Genomic DNA, 19,806 nt, shown 5'->3' with positions numbered 1-19,806 from the left:
CGCGGGGGGGAGCGGTGGCAGCTGGTACTCTCAGGGGAACGGAGGCCAGTCGCTGAGGGCAGTTCCGCAAGGCATTTGAGGGGTGCTGGACACTGACCGGGGTCAGGAGCCGTGAGGAGGCGGGCGTCCGGCAGGCACCGGCAGGCCCTGGCTTTGGGCTCTGGGAGCCCTGAACAATCCCCCGTGGGAGCCTCTCTGAGCAGATATTATCCCCACGAGGTGATTTGAGGTGCTGACTCCGCAGGCACCTCTGGGTCCGTGTTCCTCAGGCTCTCAGCCTCCGCTGTTGGCAGAAAATGGGTATCGGGGAACCTCGTTTGCCAGCGCTGTGCTAGGGCCTCCTGGACAGAGAGGGCGCCTGGAAGTGGGCTGGTGCTGCTGGGAGCCTCACCTCTCCAGCCTCCTGGTGATGGCGGCTCGGCTGGGCCAATCAGCCGCCAAGTTCTGGAGGCCCCCCCACCCCCACCCCGGGGCGCTTGGTGGGGTCACACACCTTCTCCCTTATTTGCTGACATGCTGCTGTGCAGCTGCCTGAGCACTGAGCAAGGACATTCCTTGTCTCAGAGAGGAGCCTTTGGGAACCTTCTCGCTAGCTGGGAGGAGGGGAGAGGCGCGGGGGTGGAGCACGCATCCCCTGGGGCAGTGGCTTGGAGAAGCCCCGGGAGTGTGTGAGGTTGGGGGAGGGGAGCAGAGTAAACAGCCACTGCCCTGTCCTCTCTGCCGCTGTGGCCAGGTACACAGGCCTGTTTGGACAGCTGCCTTGTCTGTCTGTCTGTTTGGGAGATGCTGGCTGATAGATGGGGGTGGGTGGACTGTTAACCCCTCACTGCCTACAGAGCAGCATCTTCCTTCCGTGGGGTGCAGGGAAGCCAGAGGGTGGTCCTGGCCATCTCCCCATAGCCGCTCTCCAGAGGGACACTACTACCCATGAGTGCTGTCAGTTAGGGGGCTCCAGGGTGTCGACAGTCTGCTCCCCACCCCCTCCGGAGAGCCAAGGGCAGAGAAGTGTCCCTCCCGGTGGCAACCAATGGCAGAATCTGGCCCCTCTGTCCAGACCCACCCACTCAACCCCACCCTTTGTCCTAGGGAGCTTCCTCTACTTTTATTAAAAAGCAGCTGCCAGACTCTCTCAGGGCTGCCCGGTCCTCACAAAACGCCAGCTCAGCCTGCAGTGGAGGAAGGAGGTTCAGAGTCACCAGCAGCAAGGTCCTCTGAGGTGTGAGCAGGCGAAGGTGTGAGCAGGACTCAGTTGTGGGGAGCTGGGCTCAGACCCCAGACCCAACGAGGAGTCGATGTGCTGGCCGCCAGCGCACTGGGTCCCGATGCCCGGCGACTGCCAACCTCGTGGCCCCTGCCTGCCACCAGGCGTCCCCATCCTAGTCCAGCCCTTCCCGCCTGTCAGCTCTCTCTTGACAGGGTCCAGGGAGCCACCCCAAAGTCCTGCCCATTTCACGCCCTACGTGTCGCATGTGGAACCCACCTCTTCCCGCTCCTGCTCCCCCAGGGCCCCTTGCACCCCTCGCCTGCAGGGCACCCCCAGTGATCCCCAGAGCTGGTCTCCCCAATCCTGCTCCGTACTCCCCTCACCCTTGGTCCCCGCTCTGCAGCCAAAGCGATCTTTTTAAAATGTAAATCATTCAAGCCACTCCCCACTTAAAACGTTTCAATGACTTCCGGTCGCTCTTGAGATTAAGACAAAAATCCTTTAAATGGCTCACAAGGCCACCACCCGGGCACGGGTTAAATAAATTAGGGTGTGCGCTCACAATAGAGGATCTGGCAACCACACGTGAGGCCCTCTGTAGCTTTGCAGTGGAGGGGGGTGCAAAGAAAATGGTTTGTACAGCAAATTAGTGTTTGTGTTAAAAAAAAAAAAAAAGATGAACAAAACCCCCAACCAGTCTTCGTTTAAAACAGGGGTGGGGGGAGTGCAGCTGATGGACGGGATAATGGCTGTTGCCCCGCATGTGAGGGCCCCTGGACCTCGGGTGGGGCCTCAAATGGAAGACTTTGGTTGCCTCTAGAGAGGGGCCCCGGGTAGCCTGGGATGGAGCAGAGGAGACAGCGGCCAGTGCCCATTTGTACTCTTGAGCACACAGCCGGCAGTGCATTCCCTAATGACATTGCAGAATATCCAAAATTGAAAGTCGCTGGTCTGCGAGACCCTGCGCAGCTCGGGGCAGCTCCAGCGCAGCCCGCCCCCCCCTCCCCCCCGCCCCGCCACACACCCTCCTCCTCTTTTATTTCTGTTTCATTTCTGGCCAACGCTGGTCCTGTCTCTGGATTCTCTGTCTCCTCTGCTTCCTGCCCTCACCTGGCTGATTCTCCCTCCACTCTTGGTCTCAGCCTAAATCTCTGTCTTCAGAGAAGTAGCCAGGCTGAGCGCAAGGATTCTGCCTGCTCGGTTTGCTTGTCTGTCTTCTGGGCGTGGAGGTCTGTGTGAGCAGAACCCGCATCCTGTCTTCTTCACAGCTGTCCTTGGCGCCCAGCACTTGCCTGGCCCACAATAAGCCCCACATCTGTACTTGGAGAACGCGTGAACTAGCGGGGGGGGGGGGGCGGGAGGACCTCGAGATTCAGAGGAGGGGGCTATTGCGGGAGGGTTCAGGAGGTGCCCTCTTGGGCCTTGTGCTCCAGAAGGATTTGCAGAGCGGGTTAGTACCCCAAGCAGAGGGCAGTGCAGACCGCAAAGCCCAGGCTGCTGGAGCGCTCTAGCAACCTGCTGCCAACCGCCCGTCCCACACCCAAGCTGTGTGTCTTGGACAAGTTACCGCCTCTCTCTGGGCCTCAGCTCCTTCCTCGCAAAAAAAGAGGCATTGACGGGGACCTCTCCCAGTGGCTAGGGGCGGAGTCCTGGAATTCCTCAGGGAAGGTGTGCAAACAGTTGGCGCTGGATAAATGCTCTGGGAACTGCTGCGGGCACAGGGAAAGGGTTAAAGCTGGGTGCTTTTTAATTGTCAAATGACTGCGGGCGATTAGCGCTGGCAGCTTCCTCAATAATCGCTCTTCTCTGTACCTGCTGGGAGCTTAATTAAAAAACAAAGAGGCTCAATTTAAAGGCCATTACTATGCTAATGCGGCCGGGCGGGCGGTGATTAAGCAGCTCCGGCGGACGGCGGGCGGCTGGAGTGGGGCGTGGGGCGATCAGTTACCCACTAAATGGGCGGGCTGTGGGGCCCACGAGCAGCCGGGAACAGTAGTGCCCCATCCCAGTGCCCGGCCCTGACCCCCCAAGCTCGCCCCTCGCCTGCCCCAAGTCGGCCGGAGCCAAAGCACTCGGACCCAGGAGGTGATCTCCTTGAACCTCTTCTTCCCTGAAGGTGACTGGCCGTTGGCAGCAAATAAACGCCACCCACACCTCTGAGTGCCTCCTCCTCCAGCCTCCCGCCCCAGCTGATGCTTGCTCCTCACCTGCACGTCCTTCCCAGGTTAATCTCCCAGGTGCTCAGCTGGGGCTTGGGGACCACGGTCAGCCCACACACCGTGACCGCAATGGCACAAGATCAGCTGGACACAGGCGGGGGGAATCTTGGACTCCCAGGTCACTGGGGCATTTGCTTCATGTCCCCGCCACATTCTCAACTTGCAGAAAGGCAGGGTCCCCGCCAAACTGACCTTAGATGGGCCCTGGCGCACCGCGGTGTGTGGGAGGGGCACAGAAGAAGGGGGTGGTCCAGATCACCTGAGCCTGGGCCCGAGGCTTCAGTGGTTGGGCTAGCCAAGTCCGCGTTCTCTCTGGCTGCATTACGAGGAGCATAGGGCGGGAAATAAGGGAGGAGATGACTCTCCTCGCCTCTGGATGTCTGGGTTGCTAGGTGCCACTTGGTTAAATCAACTCAGATCAACTCAGTCTTGACCAGAGTGTGGAATAGTAATACTGGAGGGACCTGGGCAGGAGGTGGGGGGAGGTCCCCCCAGAGCGGGCTGTGGCAGGGGTGCAGCACATGGGGCCCTGTCTTTGAGCCTCTGAAGGACGAGAAAGAGCCCACTGAGTCTCTGGCCACTTCCCTCCAACCTGTGACACCCATGAGGCTGCCGTGACGGCTGGTTCTGACCCTGAGCATGTTCTCACGGCCGCCTGGTAATGGGGGTGATCATAAACTTGGGTATTTTCTTGATAACTTTGAAATCCACCCTACCTGAGCCCGAGGGAAAATTAACCTGGTAAATTACCCCGACAAAATGCAGGTGACAGCGGTGAAACTAGCCAGGGTAAAATGTGTCACTCGCTGCACATGCACGGGAGAGCCGGCTTTTGATAATCAACAAGATGTAACCCCAGCACCAACCTGAGGAGAGAGCAACCCTTTATTGAAATTTTTTCATGGAAAATAATTTATCTCAATGAAAAGAATTTTCGTAAAATAAAAATGAAAATGGAAAAAGTTGTAAATTATTTAACTGCACTCGAAAGAAAATGGATCAAAAAATTAAATTGCCTTCATGGAGTTTGTTCCAGAAAACACTTGCTCAAAGGAAGCCGATCAGTGTTGTTATAACCCTGATTAAAGTGCTGCGGTCTGTGTTCAGGAAGTCCCAAATCCTTGGGGGCCAAAGGATGGGGCCAGATGTCCGCCCCAGCAGTGGTCAGGTTCTCCAGGGGCACCCTGGGTTTCTCCAGGGGAGACCACCTTTCCCCTGGAGGCCCTTGTTCCCCAGCTCACCAGGAGCTCTCTGAGGAGAGTGACTCTGAGTCCCTGTCACCTCCCACAAGCTTGGTCCTGGGGGTGCTAGGAAAATACTTGCAGAACCCACCAATTCTTGTAGCTTCTGCTTTCATGACACAGGATTCGGCACAGAGCGAGTAGCTAAGTAGGTGTTGGATGGATGGATGGCTGGATGGCTGGATGGCTGGATATGATGGCTGGCTGGCTGGCTGGCTGGATGGGAGGGTGCATGGATGTGGGTGTGGGTGGGTGGGTGTGGGATGGGTGGGTGGATACACTGTGGGGGGTAGGTATAGGGCTGGATGAATAGAAGGGAAGGACAACCCTGATCTACCTCTTTCTAACAGCCAAGGCCTCCAGCCTGACCCTTCTCCATTCTCACCTGTGCGCCAACCTGCCTCACGCCCTGTCTAACCCTAAAACCCTGAAGGCTTCCATGTCCTTCCTGCCCTTTTTTTTTTTAACCTCTCCCCCGCGGAATGGCCTCCTCTTTCTGTGTGCCCTACTCAGAGCCCAGACTCTGGAACCAGACACACCCCTATTCCTGTTCTAACCCCTCGTGCTCTTGAAGCCTCCTTTTCCAGAAGTTTTCTCTGACCCCCACCCCTGGCTGAGTTCACCCTCATCAGGTCCTGCCGCGGGTCCCCCAGTCCTTCCCGGACACAGGGCACCGGGCCTGGTCTATTCTGGCCACTCACGACCCTGGAGAGAAATTCAGAGGCCCCTACAGCATGGGCTTTCTTGTCATCCAGCTGTGTTGTCATCTCTGCGGCCTCAGAACCCAGCCCCAGCCCAGGCGGTTGGGCCGGGAGCTCTGCGCTGAGGAGCCGGGCTCCCCAGCTGGTGGGCAGGGGACGGAGGCGAGGTGGGCGGTGCAGGAGCCCAGCAGCGGTGAGGCAGGGAGGAGCAGGAGCCCCCAGCCCCCAGCCCCCGCTTCCCACCAGCTCGACGCTGGCCGAGGGGCGCGGGGCTGGCGCGTAGGAAATGCTCAGTCTCAGTCCTAGTGACAGGGCCGCTGGGCTTGGCCGGCCACTCTCGACTCACTGAGCGTGGAGCAGGAGGCTGTGGGCTCAGCGGAAAGGGGGCTGGTGAGAGGGGAGCAGGAAGGCTCCCCCTGCGAGCCCGGCACGGTCATCGCTGGCCCAGTAACTGCTCCCTGAGTGTCCGCGGATTTGTGATTAATCATCGCGAGAATTAAATTCACCAGCGAAGGGGCAGGAGGAAGAGGGGAGAGGTCCCCCCCGCTTCCCCCGCGGGTTTATGAAAAATACAGGCGAAGTCCTTGGTGGGGCTTGGAGCTCCTGCCTCTGACGCCTCAGGCCTAGGGGCCCGGGCCGGAGGGCAGCGAGGGGCCTGTGGGGGGATGCTCGGAGGCTTCACCTTCCCCCTGCCCTGCACCCCTGTCTCTGCGATGTCACCAGGAGCGGTCTGGCCCAGAGGAGCCTCATTATCCCCAAATGGAGGAGAGACTCTGGGCCAGGGGCAGCCCCTTGCCCCTACACCCCCACGGATCAGAGCCCCAAAGATGAGAGAGTAGTAATCAGGTATCAAGCCCTAGGAGGTGCAGGGAGAGGGGTTTGGGGGTTGGGGCTGGGTGTGTTTGCATGCGTGCGTGTGTGCGTGCGTGTGTGTGCGTGCGTGCGTCTAGCCTGGCAACTCCCAAACATTCTCTGCAACCTGGGCCTGAACTCCAGCCGGGTAAATGCAGCTCCCCGGGGCAGGCGCACTTGGCTGCTGGAAGGCAGCTTGCACAGATGTGCCCCGAACTGCCCTCCCAAACCCCACCCTCACCCCTACCCCATCCTTCCAGTTGCTCAGACCCCAAATCTTGGACTTCCCTATGCCTCCGCCCTTCCCCTCACATCCTCTCTATCCCCAGCTTCAAAACACACCCCAGGTGGGACCACTTCTCAGCACCCCCCTCCCACCCTGCCTGAGCCCACAGCATCCTTGACCGAGTGATTGTGCTAACCTCCAATGCCTCTCCTTGCTGCACCCCACCCACCCCACACAGCTGCCTGAGGAACCCCTAAAACATCAGTCACCCCCCTCAGCTCATAACCCTCCCAGGGCTCTTGCCTCACAAGATGGGCCCCAAACCCCTCTCCCTGCACCTCCTAGCCTCCCCCACGCCTCACCTGCCCAGCCGCAGGGGTGTCCAGGCCAGCTCCCCTGCACCCCTGCACCTCAGACCTCAGGGCCTTTGCACTTGCTGGGCCCGCTGCCTGGAACCCCTTCCCCGCAGCCACGGCTGACTGTCCCCCAGCAGTTCCCACTGCCTCCCTGCCCCCTTCCCCACACCGTCACCCCGGCTTCCTGGCATCCGTGAGCGGCCTGTCCCCTAGCCCACTGAGTGGGAGGGGGGAGCAGACCGTGCCGGCGTCCTAGAGGCGCTCAATAAACGCGCCCCTGCCTGGCCCGGCTGGCCCCCGGATGGTAAGGGGGCGCCCAGCCGTGCCCGTCCCTCCCTGCCCCTGGCCCATGACCTCCAGCCCCGCCAGGGGCTCCCGCCAGCGCCGCCGGATCAAAGGGCCGAGCAGCGGTGGCCGCACAGCTGGGGCCGCGCCCGCAGGAAGCGTCGGGCCGCCCTCGCGGCAGGCCGGGCCGGCGGGCGAGGTGCGCAGAGGCCTGCGAGGCCCGCGGGCCCGGCCGCCCGTCCGAGCCCGGCCACGCCGCGCATTCCAGCCGCGTGATTGACGCGCGCACCGGCCCCTGCCCGCGGCTCCTGCCGCCGCCCGCCCGGCCCGCCCGCCGCCGCATCAAAGCAGATGTTTGCAGCTGGTTTGAGTTGGAGCCCCATCAACAGGCCTCTTTTTGTCTCAAAATAAAAAACAGCTACGCCCGGAATGATAAGGACGCGGCAGGCACGTGGGGGAGATGTCAACGGGGCCTGTCGGGGAGGGAGGCAGCCGGGCAGCTCCTCGGCCTGCTGCGGCCCCGTCAGCTCCTCCAAGTGACAGGCAGAGTTTCCACAGCAGCTGGACCCCCAAGAGTGTCCAGGGTCCTGTCCCCGTGGCTCCCGCGAGCTCCAGCGGGTGTCCGCGGGCATCACCGCGCAGAGCAGTGATGGCTTCAGCTGCTGCAGCAAGCGCCTACTGCGTCCAGCCTGTCTGGAGCGCTCTGCGGCCACCCCAGCCTGCCAGGAGGCTAAATGCTGTAGCAGGATGACCTGGCAGGTGGGGCTCATGGGGCAGGTGGGGCTCATGGTCCCCTTGTCAGGTGAGAAACAGTGAGTCTGTTTGCCCCCAGGTCAGACCCACTCCTTTTGCCTCCAGAATCAGGTTCTTAACTACATGCCACCTCTTCCAGGAAGTCCACGCTCTCCAGATTGACTCTCATGCCTGTCTGTGCCTTTGAGGTATGGGGTTCTGTAAGACTGTCACCCTGGGCCCCATTGGGAACCAGGCATATTATGGGGTTTCCTTTGGGGCCTCTCAGGCCAAGTTCCAAGTTCTGGGAAACACTGCCTCATGGGGACCATGAGGAGGTACCTGGAACAGCAGCCCATCGGTCCCCACTGGCAACCCCTCTCCCTTCACCCAGCAAACACCCACGGAAGCTAACTCTGAGCCAGGTTCACACAAGGGTCAGACTAAAGCTGGTCCCCCTGTCCGGAGCTGGCCCCAGTGGTGTGAGCTTTGATGGGGTGTGCTGCACCAGCTGGCTGGCACAGAAAGGCACCAGAGTCTGGGCCAGCCCCCATCACTTGCGTCGATTTAATACCAGCGTGACGCCAGGGCTGTCCCTGCATCTGGAGATAAGAGTGCATTTGGGGGTTTACTGCAGAACCCCCAGACCAACCAGTGGTATGTGTGGAACTTCATTGATAAGGAAATGAAAACACTGGACTCCAGGTTGTGGAGTTAGGAAGGGGACGAGGCAAGGACAAGCAGTTGCTCTTGTCTTGTTACCTGGTGTCATTCTTAGATCCCTAGAAGCAGAGTATTCAGTGTTCCCCCGCCCTACCATTTCTCACAAGATTCTTCGTTCATTCAACAAACACTGGCCACCTCCTCAATGCCAGGGTGTGGTGAATGAGACCTAGTTTCTGAAACGTAGGTCAGTGAAAGCTTCAGAGACACAAACATCTGGCTCTGTGGACATCAGGGAAGGCTCCACAGAGGAGGTGACACTTGCGTTAGGTCTTGAGGGATGAGGAAGAGTTCAACAAGAAACAAATGAAATGGGGAGAGAAGACAGGCATTGGAGGCAGATGGAAGTTTCGGTGCTCGGCATGCAGGGAGTAGTGGGAAGCTACTCCCTGTGCCGGGGAGTAGTGGGAAGCCTGGCAGCTGGAGGAGAGCCCCTGAGGTCAGGTGTAACGGGGGTACAGTGGGAAGTCAAGTGCCTCGAGCAGCTATTTGGGCTTATCGTGAAATGACTGGGCATTCTAGGACCGAGACGCGACAAGGGGCTCTGTAAGCTGCAGTGCAGCAGCGGGAGTGGCGCGCAGTGAGGAGGAGTTGAGCAGGTGCTGGACGCTCAGAGAGGTGAAGACCGTGATCACACCCGAGCCCGTCCCAGGGCCCAGCCCTCGTCGCCTCTGGACAGATCAGCACGCCGGGGCTGAGAGGGGGCGCTTGTGTGAGGTTCAGGGCAAGGAGGTGACAGCCGGGGTTCCCGGCGCGCGCTGCATGGACTCCAAGGCCTGGGCATGGAGACCCAGGAAGAGAAACGAGCCCCGCCACCCCCCGCCCCCCGCCCCCGGATGTTAGGCAACCAATTTTACTGGCGGCAAAAGCAGTCACACTGCGTGTCGTCCGTGCTTTAAGAAAAATGAATCCATCGGACTTGGAATCCACGTTCAGATGCGCCAGAAAAAAAAAAGTGTTTTTTCAGAGTTTTGTTTATTAGCTTTATGAGTTTAATAAAGTGAACATTAAGCAAATAAACCAATAAAAACTCAGAGGAGAGGGAGCTGTGTTCTCAGAACCGGGGACTCTTCGCGGGACGGCGGTTCTGAGAAATGAGTTTCTCACCCTGACATCACAGACGGGGCGAGGGCCGGGGCGGGAGACGGGTTCGGTTCGGTTTAAGAGAAACCCAAGCACTGGCTGAGCCATACGCCCCCGCCGCAGGGCTTCTGCTGAGTAACCAGAACTCGGGGTGAACAGGACCCCTCCCGGGGTACCCGGAGCCTGGAGGCCGCACGGACTCAGGCCTGGTTCTCAGCTGATGGCGGGACTGATGGTGAGCCAGGAGGCCGGCTGCCCGGAGCAGGACGTGCGCGTGGGGATGCTGCCGTGGGACCTTACCCTGGCCTCTGCACCTTGGGGTGCTCTTCTGTAAAGGAGGGGTGGAAACAGCACCTTCCTTTTAGGGCTCTGTGAGGATTGAATACGGTGAAGCCAGCGGGTGGTGACTGGGTGTCGCCAGTGCTCAGTAACGTTGATGGAGGGAGTTGAACCCGGGCGCTCTGTGCGCCTCGGGCCGGGCGGTGGGGCTGCAAGCCCGCGTCAGGGCTGCTCCAGGTACCACGGACACCTCAGAGGTGATGGGCAGAGGCAAGCTGGCACAGGTGGCACAGAGAAGGAGCCATGCTGCTGGCTTCCCTGTACAGGGGCCAGGGCTTCCACATGCTTCCACCTCCCAACGTCCCTGCAGGTGGGAGCCGTCTTTACGGATGAAGAAAATGGGGCCAAGAGAGGTTAAATGTCTTGACTGGCATCACACAGCAGAGAGTTACGGAGCCAGGCTGGCGCTGCAGTGCCCCACCCTGCACTCTCTTCCCAGGGGAGGACAGAACTCCCGCCAGACTGGACTGGGCCAGGGATTGACTTGCATGGCCTCATAGACGGAACCAAACTGTATTGGTTGGTCCAATATTCATTCAACAAACATCGTTGCTCAGCTTAGTGGGAGGGGTGGGGACCGGTGCTCAGCACTGGGGATACCGAGGTGACCATGGTAAAGGGACCCGGGAAGGTGGGCCTGGAAAGAGGAATAAGGGTCCAAGACAAGGGCTACGTGGGGGGAGGGATGTGAGGCTGGGAACTCACAGAGAAGGGGCATCGGTCAAAGACTGGAGAGGGGAAGGGGGTAGGCGGGCAGGGAAGCCCACGCTAAATCCTCTGACATGAGCAGGTGTTCCAGGGCAGGGTGTTGGGAGGGGGTGGTGTTCTGGGCGGTAGGGGCAGCAGGAGGCAAGGTTGGGGGTGCAGGGGTGCAGGTTGTCAGGGAGCCCGTGAGCCCACAATGTGGTCCCAAAGCTGCCCTCTGCATTTGGAGCTATGGGTCAGGGGGAGAGAGGGGACGGGGTCTGGCATCCAGAGGGCCAGGTGGCCAGAGGGAAAGTCACTGGCAGCTTCTTCTGGCCTGGAGCTCTGGAACCTCCCTACAGCCTCCCACCCCCACCCCCGGGCCCCCAGGGCCAGCTCAGCCCGAGGGTGGGAAGCAGAAGCACAGCGCGCCGTCCCAGCTTACAGATGGGCAAACCGAGACCCAGATTTGTGTGAGGTCGCAGCCGCTGAGGCGAGCTAGTGATGGGGACCCGGTCTCCACATCCACTGCCTCCAGCGCTGTCCCGGCCTTTCTGGCTCCGCAGCCGCTGGGGAGGGGGAGAGGGGCGGCAGGTGGCCAGGAGCCTGGCGGCCTGGGCAGCTCTGCCTCTCTGGGCAGCATTGTGGAGAGGCCTGCCCCTGCTCTGTAGAGCCACCGCCTGCAGGCCCCCCTCTGGGGTCTCTGCTTGATGCTGAGGCTCGCCACTCTTCAGCTGAGACCCGGGCGCTGCTGCCGGCCCATTGCACAGACAAGCAAGCAGGGGTGCGGAGCCAGCCCGCTCGCCAGCCAGCTGGGGGACCGGGCAGCCAACCTGAGCCTCTCTCATTCCCTTGGCGGGGTCTGCTCCTCCGTAGCTGCTCCAGCCCCTCCATGTTGGGAGGGATGGAGGGAGAGAGCGGGGGGCCCACCGAGAGGAGGGGACCCCTCCCACGCATGCCGTTAGTAGCTCTCACCCCAGCACGTAGACAAAGGCAGCCCCATAATTGGGAGCGAGTATTTCATGCATCCCCCCCTGATGTTTTATTGGGTGGAGAGATGCTTGGAGACCAAACGGATGGCACATTCCGTTTATAAAGTGCGCTCTGCTTGTTTTATTTCCCGAGTTTTTGCAATCTAGATAACAGATGAGGCCCCGAGTGGCTGGCGCTGCCTCTGTAATGGCGGCACCGAGCCTTTGGAGAAGTATTAATAATAGATTGTGTTGATGAGTTTGGAGAAAGTAGCAATCGACCCCCTGCTGCCAAGGCATTAGCACGGCTGTTCCGCAGCAGCCTGCACCAGTGGCTGTGTCTGCAAATGCAGGTCACCCGCCCCACGCCCCTCCCCCAGCCTAGCGGGCCCTCTCTGGGAGCCGCCCACGGGGTGCTGCCCTGGCCAGGGAGCCTGGTCCCGCCATCTTGGCACAGAGACGTGGTCAGCATCTGTCCGTCCAGACTGTCGACCTTATTAGGTCCCCGGGTGAGGATGTGGACATGGGGCGGGGCAGAGGGGTGCGGAGCAGGGCATCCTCTGTGTCTCGAGTAGCATGTTCTGCACACCTGGGCTCCTTCCCCAGCCCTGGTGGAGCTGGACAGCCAGCTGGACTCCTAGGGTCTGTGTCTAAGGTGGCTCTGGACAGTTGTGCAGGTGCCCTGAACAAGGCTGTCCAGCCGGAGGGTCTAATCGGAGCCAGACTCAAGCTCATGTCCACCTAGGGTCGTCAGCTCGCCCCAAGCCTTCACTCACCCGCTTCTTGAACACTCACTGAGGCCTCCTTGGGGATCAGATGGAGCCACGTCCTGCCTTGTGAAGCCCTGAGCAGTTGGGAGCTGACGGGTCATGGCTGTCTCTCCAATGTGATCCTCGCTCACTGAGGGACATGCTGGGTATGGCTGAATCCTGACAGCTGCCTTGAAGCAAGTCCTGTTGGCATTCCCATTTTATAGCAGAGGGAACTGAGGCCAGTTGAATGCAAAGGAGGCCACCTCCCTCAGACGGGGGCATCGAGGACGTCTTCCCAGAGGAGGTGGCGGTGAAGTGGGGCATTGCAGGATGAGTAGGAGCCTGCTGGGTAGCACAAAGGTGGGTCACAGGCATTGCTGGGGATGTCCCTGGTCTCAGGGCCCTGGCCGGTGCCCAGGCAGCAAGCAGAGCCAGGATTGGCCCTGTCCACCTCGCCCCACCGGCTCACCGTGGGCGGTGCTGATGGCAGCCCCGGGAAGGGAGGCAGACCGAGTGCCTTGCATTTATGGCCGTTTCTGTTCCAGAACCGATTAGTAGAGAATTGCAGCTGTAATCTGCGCCTGTGATGGCGGGCCATAAAGAGGGATGGGATGTGCGCGGCGCTCCCAAGGTGGCGCCCGCAGACGTGGCCCGGGGACGCGGGGAATGAAAAATGGTTTTAATTCCCTCCCAGCAGCAATAATTTGATTCTTCATAAATTTTTCCATCAAAGTGTTGTTGAAGCTGAGTTCCCACAGAGCTGGGCACGTGATGGGGTTGGAGGGCCAGGAGGAGCGGTCAGTAGGGGCGGGAGGGGGTGGGGGTGCACACCCAGACCCTCTTGCACCCCCTGGCCCGAGGCGGGAGACCCCCACCCGGCATCATCCCCAGAGATGAACGATGACCCACTTCGCCAGGGAGGGCCCCAGCAGGTCCCTCCACGCCCAGAGGCGGCGCCATCTTTACAGCAGTGTGACCCTCCTCCGGGTCTCCGCCCTCGGGCCTCAGTTCCCGTCTCTCTAAAATGGGGAGAATATTCATTTCTGCGTCAGGCTGTGGCCAGGATTCGCTGTGTTTCTGCACACGAAGTCCTCAGGCAGCGCTGCGTGCACGGGGCTGGGTAACCTGTCGTGGCGGAGATGCTGGCTGCGGAAAGGGACAGTAGGTGTGAGCCGGCCAAGCCAAGGGGCAGGAAACGAAGCTGCCAGGCGCCCGGTGTGATGGGGGCGCTGGGGAAACTACAGGTTGTTCTGGGGAACGCAGCCTCGGGGACCAGAGCGGGTGAGAGAGGAGGCAGGATCCTAAGGCTCCTCGAGCGCCAGACTCAGAAACTCGGGTGTTCTCCTGAGGGCACTAGGGAGCCACGGAAGGGTGTGGAGGAAGGAAGCAGCATGACCAGACACGTATTTTAGAAAGATCCTGCTGGTTCTCTTCCCGGAGGGTGAGTTGGAGGGACTAGGAGCTCAGGAGAGGGAACATGAGTAGCCACTCGGGCAGAAGGAGGGGCCGAGTCTGGGTGGTGGGTTGGGCAGAATTGGGGATTGTTTGGATGTAGGTAGGGGTGAGGGTGGGCGGGACCTTACCTGGCAGCTGCCTGCCCTTCTGGTGGCCAAGGGCAACCCTGCTCTCAGGGAGGGTTGAGGCGGCCCCTGCGCTCTGCCCTCTAGTGGCCACTGTGTCCCTGAGCGGGAAGGGCTCGGAGCTGACACCCAGGAGTGGGCACCTCCGGGCAGGATGCCCAGTGCCCACCTTGCAGCTGCCAGAAAAGGGCTGCGGGCCTTCCCACAGCCTGGCTCTGTGCCCGGGGAGGAACTCGCCCACTTGGGCTGGACTGTCAGAGCGGGGGTTGGGGAGAGAGGCACTCAGTGGGCGTGGGCCTCTGGGAGCGACCCCCGACCCAGCCCACTGCTGCTCTGTGCACCCGCAGGCTCTTCGCAGCCAAGTGCAGCGGCTGCATGGAGAAGATCGCCCCCACCGAGTTCGTGATGCGGGCGCTGGAGTGCGTGTACCACCTGGGCTGCTTCTGCTGCTGCGTGTGTGAGCGGCAGCTCCGCAAGGGCGACGAGTTTGTGCTCAAGGAGGGCCAGCTGCTGTGCAAGGGCGACTACGAGAAGGAGAAGGACCTGCTCAGCTCCGTGAGCCCCGACGAGTCTGACTCCGGTGAGCCCTGGCGGGAGCTGGGACAATGGGCGGGGGGGGGCCTGGCCCGCTCCTGACCCCGGGGCCTGAGTCACAGACAGCGACCTGCCTGCCTCCGTGTGGCTCCCCCACGTGCTCACGAGCACAGAGACATGATGTGCGTGCACGCACACCTGCACCTGCAGATCCCATCACCGGGTGCATGCACACGTGTACACAAATACGTGACGCGGTCACAAACACACACACACATACAATGCACCTGTGGACCCCAGGCCCAGGGTTGCATGCACACGGACACTCGTGCTTTCATGCCCGTGCTGCCGATGTCCCCACGGGGGGCGCACACACTCAAATGCACATACACGTGCATACACAACCCAGCACACATGCCCTGAGCGCCTGCATGTGTTGACTCACATGTACTGTGGTTTGCACACATGTGTTTTGTGTGCATACACGCGCACACATACCCTGCCCTCTCTCTTCCTTGCTGTGGCTGCACCACACACCATGGGGTCTCCTCCGGCTGCACTTGCGGGTGCTGGGGTTTGAGAGGCAGGGAGCTGACATGGCCTCTGGCCATCGGGCCCGCAGCCCCAGCCTCAGCAGGGGCAGCATCCTTCCTGATGCTGTTTCTGGCTGGCGTGAGGCCCCAAAAGGACAGTGCCAAAAATTTGGAGCTTTGCTCTGGCCCCCAAAAGCTTGGTGCCTTCCTGGAAGAAGGGCAAGGCCAGGACGGTGGGCTGCTGTCCCTGGGGGTGGCGGGTAGGGCTGGAACAGGGAGAGGAGAGGAGATGCCCTGGTGTCCCGGCCCTTTGGGGTAACCGGGGTCCCCTGTGGGAGGGCTTTGTCCGTGCCAGGGCCCTGGGTGGAGGTGGTGAGCTCCCCGTCCATCTGCCCCTCTGTCCATCCCTGAGCGGGGCCCGGCCTGTGGAGTCTGTGAAGCAGAGGCTGGTGTGAGCCCCTGGCCCTCTTACACCAGGCCGGGGGACGGGCACTCGGAGGGAGGAGACTGGCCCCTTCTCAGGGGCTCATGCTCGCGGGAAGATGGGCTTGGAGAAAGGAGACCAGTCAAGAGGAGAGGGCAGCAGGATCATGTGGGGGCGGGGGCAGGCTCTGCTGTCCATCTGGGGCCAGTGTCTCCCAGACCCACAGCTCTGGGGCATGGCCATGGCCATGTGTCCACGGTAAGTGTGAGTGTGTCCTGGAGCGTGTGCTTCTGCATGCATGTGGTTGTGCCTGCCCCTCTGCCTCCCGTGTGCCTGTGTGGAGGTGTGTTTGCATGAGTGCGTTTGTGTGTGGCCTTTGTGAGTCCACGCGCCAACTCAAGTGTGTGTACCGGTGGGTGTTTGTGCACGTGTGCATTCCACAGTGATGCATACGACTGTGTGCAAACATCTGGAGTCTATGTCTCTGCCTGTCGAGCGCCAGTCCCTGGAAGCTGCAGAGAAGGATCCTTGGGATCTCCTCTCGGGCCCCAGGACTGGGCCACGGTAGTGGAGTAGTTTCCGGAGGGCTGGCCCGCGGACTGCTGTCTGTGGGGTGCTGGCCACCAGCAGGACAGGGAGGGCCCAGACAGGTGGGCCAAGGGAAGCTCAGAGATGCTGCATCTCGGTGCAGGGTCCTGTCACCCAGTGAACAAGCAGCTCTCCCGTGTGTGTGTGTCCGTGCACCTGTGCACACCCTGTGTATCCACGCGCACTGCCACGGCGTGTGCCTGTGGGCTGCAGCGTCTGTCCCTGGCCGCGGGCCTCTGGCTCTGCCCTCCTGCACGTGTGCGCGTCCGAGCGTCTGTGCCCGCGTGGCTGGGCCCCCGCCTGCACGGTCAGCAGAGCAGGCCCGCGGCCTCGACCCCGATGAGGGCCCAGTCTGAGCAAGGGAGGACGGTGCCGAGGCAGCAGTGGGAGACGAGGGCGCAGACAAGGCAGGGCCTGGGGGCCGGGGGCACTGGGGAGCCATGGCAGGTGTTGGCAGGAAGGGCTGGGGGCCTCTCAGGCAGCAGATTGACTAAGGGAACAAGGCCGGGACCCTCTGACGGCCGGTTGTGTCCCCACAGTAAAGAGCGAGGACGAGGACGGGGACATGAAGCCCGCCAAGGGGCAGGGCAGCCAGAGCAAGGGCAGCGGGGACGACGGGAAGGACCCCAGGAGGCCCAAGCGACCCCGGACCATCCTCACCACGCAGCAGCGAAGAGCCTTCAAGGCCTCCTTCGAGGTCTCCTCCAAGCCCTGCCGGAAGGTGAGGGGCAGCTGGGGTAGGGCGCGGGGCGGGTGCCCCACACCCGGCGACATGGTGGACACCATCCCTGCACCTCCCCATACATCCTGCAGTCCCCCCAACCCACCTCCCCCTGCTGCCGCCCCCGGGGCCTGACCCTCTCCCTCTCTTGGGGCAGGTCCGGGAGACACTGGCGGCGGAGACGGGCCTCAGCGTGCGTGTGGTCCAGGTCTGGTTTCAGAACCAAAGAGCAAAGGTGAGCCCCCCCAACCACGGGCAGGAATGGGGCGCCGGGGCGGGCAGAAGCAGGGCCCTGAGTGGGTGAGGCGGGGGGGCAGGAGGGGGGTGGGCAGGGGGTGGGGCTGGTACCAAGCGTGTCTCCCACAGATGAAGAAGCTGGCGAGGCGGCACCAGCAGCAGCAGGAGCAGCAGAACTCGCAGCGGCTGGGCCAAGGTGAGCGGGGCGGGGCTGGCTCGAGGGCGGGGTGCCCGGCTCCGGCGCGCGGCTCCAGACTCCCAAGACGCTCAAGGCTCTCAGCGCTCCGTGGGGAGCTGCCGTCCTGCAGGTCCCCCGAACCCACCACCCGCGGGATCCGCAGGAGGCGTGGGGCCCCGAGCGCAGGGGGTGCAGAATCCCGCCGTCAGAGCCACCACTGTCTGCTCAGCCCCGGGGCGCCAGGCACCCCTGGACAGCGCCCTGTCTGGATTCTCAGGGCTCCCCGCGCAGGGGCTTTGTCATTTCCCATTTCATAGATGGGGAGACGGAGGCGCAGTAGGATGCAGGGATTCGTTAGCCTGAGCTTGGGGTTCCCAAGCTTGTACCCCACACACCCCGCTGCCTGGTGGAGCTCGGCAGAGAGCGCCAGGGAAGTCCGGGGAGTGGGCAGGGAGTGGGGTCCAGCCTGCTGCTGGCTGTGTGGGGACAGGGACCAGGCGCCCCACTCTGGCACTGGCAGCCAAGGCCGCGGCCTCAGAACCCAGTTCTTCCTCTCTCGCCCCCGCTCCCCAACAACACGGCCTCCGGTCCACAGCCACTGCCTGGGGTCTCCCAGCGGCTCAGGTTCTGTGGGCCTGGGGTCCCAGCTGCCGCCCGGGGCGGCTCCCGAGGACAGTCACAGACCTCGCGCTCCGGGCTCTGCCCTTGTGGCCACACGCACACAACTCCCCAGCTCCCGCCCCACCTGGCCCCAGCAGCTGGCACTCCTGCTGGCCCGGTGCCCACACAGGCAACCCAGAGTCCCCTGGGACCTGCCTGTCCTCCAGGCTGCAGCTGCTCGATTGCCTTGTCGGGCAGCGGCTCCTCGTCCCCGCCCATCTCCGAAGCCTCCCCACAGCCACCTTAGCAGGGCCCCCAGCATCCCGTCACGCCCCCCACACCCCACCTCCATCTCTGCCCTCCTGGCCTTCCCCCACGGTCCCTATCCAGATAAGAGCCTCCTGGCTTCCTGCAGCCTCAGGCGGCCCCCCAGCTCCAGCCCCATGGGCTGGGCACCCTGCCCCACCGGGCAGTCCCTCCACCTGCCTTGCCTGCCTTTCAGCCTGGTGGCCTGGCCCAGCTGGCCCAGCTGAACCTTTACTGGGCCTTTAAGTTCCACAGGGTGGGGGCCCCCTCTGGGCCTTTCCTGGGCCTCTTTGACCTGGGTTGGGACCCTCCTTTGATGCTCCCAGGTCTGGGGTGCTCACTGCACTCAGGGGTGCAGACACCCCTACTTAGGAGTCTTCTCCCCAGGGTCCTGAGCCCTGCCAGCAGGCCAGGGAGGAGGGGAGGGGGAGGTGGGCTCTGTCCCTGAGCTGGTCCTGGAAGAGGAGCTGGAGTGCGTGCTGGGGACGGGCCCAGGGCCAGGAGGCTGCCTGGGCCCAGTGGTCCTGTGGGCCCTGAAAGGCAGTGGACACCCGCAGTGGGGGCCTGGAGGATCACGTGGGAGGTCAGTGGGGTGCCTGGGAGGCTGCTGGGACAGGGCGAGCAGACCTCGGTGACAGGTGCCGTGTCCCCAGAGGTCCTGTCAAGCCGCATGGAGGGCATGATGGCCTCCTACACACCGCTGGCCCCGCCGCAGCAGCAGATCGTGGCCATGGAGCAGAGCCCCTATGGCAGCAGCGACCCCTTCCAGCAGGGCCTCACGCCACCCCAAATGCCAGGTGACCACATGAACCCCTATGGTAAGCTGCCCCACCCCCTGCCTGCCCCGGCACCACCCCTGCCCCTGCCTGGCCTGGCAGACCTGACAGCCACCTGCGCCCCAGGGTCCAGGCAGGCCCGGCCCACACCGCCCACCTGCCTCTTCCTGACGGGAAGGGGCCCTGGAGCCCAGGCCCTCGGCTCCCAGCCCCTCTGGCCAGGCGGTCCTCCTGCCCCCGCTCGCCTCTGGCCACCAGCCTGCAGGGCTGGCGGAGCCCCAGGAGCCCCAGCCCACACCACTCCTGACGGCCCCTCTGCCCCCAGGGAACGACTCCATCTTCCACGACATCGACAGCGATACCTCCTTAACCAGCCTCAGCGACTGCTTCCTCGGCTCCTCAGACGTGGGCTCCCTGCAGGCCCGCGTGGGGAACCCCATCGACCGGCTCTACTCCATGCAGAGTTCCTACTTCGCCTCCTGAGAACCAGCCGGCCGCACGGACGCTTGGGCAGGGGTCCAGGGTGGGACTGCGGCCTCGCCACCCCGGCCCCGCCACAGACTACAGACAGCCATACGGTGCCCTCCCCTCGGCCAGCCGGGCCTGGCTGCAGTGCCCGTGGGCACCACCGTACCGGCAGACGGACGCAGCCTGGGCAGGGGCTGTGTCCTGCTCACAGAGACCGCGACACCCCAGGGCCCCAGGGCTCTCGGACAGCCACTCCCAGCCCCACCTCGGCCTCCACCGCCTCCTCCTCCCTCCCCGTCTCTTTTTTGGGAAGCTTAAATTCTCTCTATTTTTTTAAACGTTCTCTCTGTGCCCAGCCAACCTCCAAGGCCTGGGCCTAGGCCGAGGCAGGGTCTCTGCGCCCACCCAGGACGATGACGCGAGAGGTGCCGTTACCCCCGAGAGGCGTGTGCCCGCGCCCTGCCTGAACCTGGAGCAGAGGTGGGGAGGAGCC

At 62.4% G+C, this 19,806-nt stretch overlaps 1 protein-coding gene across 2 annotated transcripts in view; it reads left to right on the top strand.

Annotated features, from left to right (window-relative positions):
• Positions 1-19,432, top strand: part of LMX1B (LIM homeobox transcription factor 1 beta) — a 72,718-nt gene extending 53,286 nt beyond the window's left edge. Inside the window, exons 3-8 of one of the 2 annotated variants that reach the window (XM_054689271.1) lie at positions 14,296-14,528; positions 16,567-16,748; positions 16,906-16,983; positions 17,115-17,181; positions 18,723-18,866; positions 19,171-19,432. In XM_054689271.1, coding sequence (XP_054545246.1) covers positions 14,296-14,528; positions 16,567-16,748; positions 16,906-16,983; positions 17,115-17,181; positions 18,723-18,866; positions 19,171-19,328 — 862 coding nt within the window. In that variant the 3' untranslated portion in view covers positions 19,329-19,432. Of the gene's footprint in view, positions 1-14,295; positions 14,529-16,566; positions 16,749-16,905; positions 16,984-17,114; positions 17,182-18,722; positions 18,888-19,170 lie in introns of both variants that reach the window. The other variant, XM_037491473.1, reaches the window with a different exon arrangement.
• The last annotated feature ends 374 nt before the right edge of the window (positions 19,433-19,806 follow it).

Source organism: Talpa occidentalis, unplaced genomic scaffold (genome assembly GCF_014898055.3).
Source record: "Talpa occidentalis isolate TD23 unplaced genomic scaffold, MPIMG_talOcc4v2.1 talOcc4.7, whole genome shotgun sequence".
In the NCBI taxonomy this organism is placed as follows: domain Eukaryota; kingdom Metazoa; phylum Chordata; class Mammalia; order Eulipotyphla; family Talpidae; genus Talpa; species Talpa occidentalis.
Note: the sequence above shows the minus strand (reverse complement) of the source record. Positions and strands in the feature narration are given on the sequence as shown.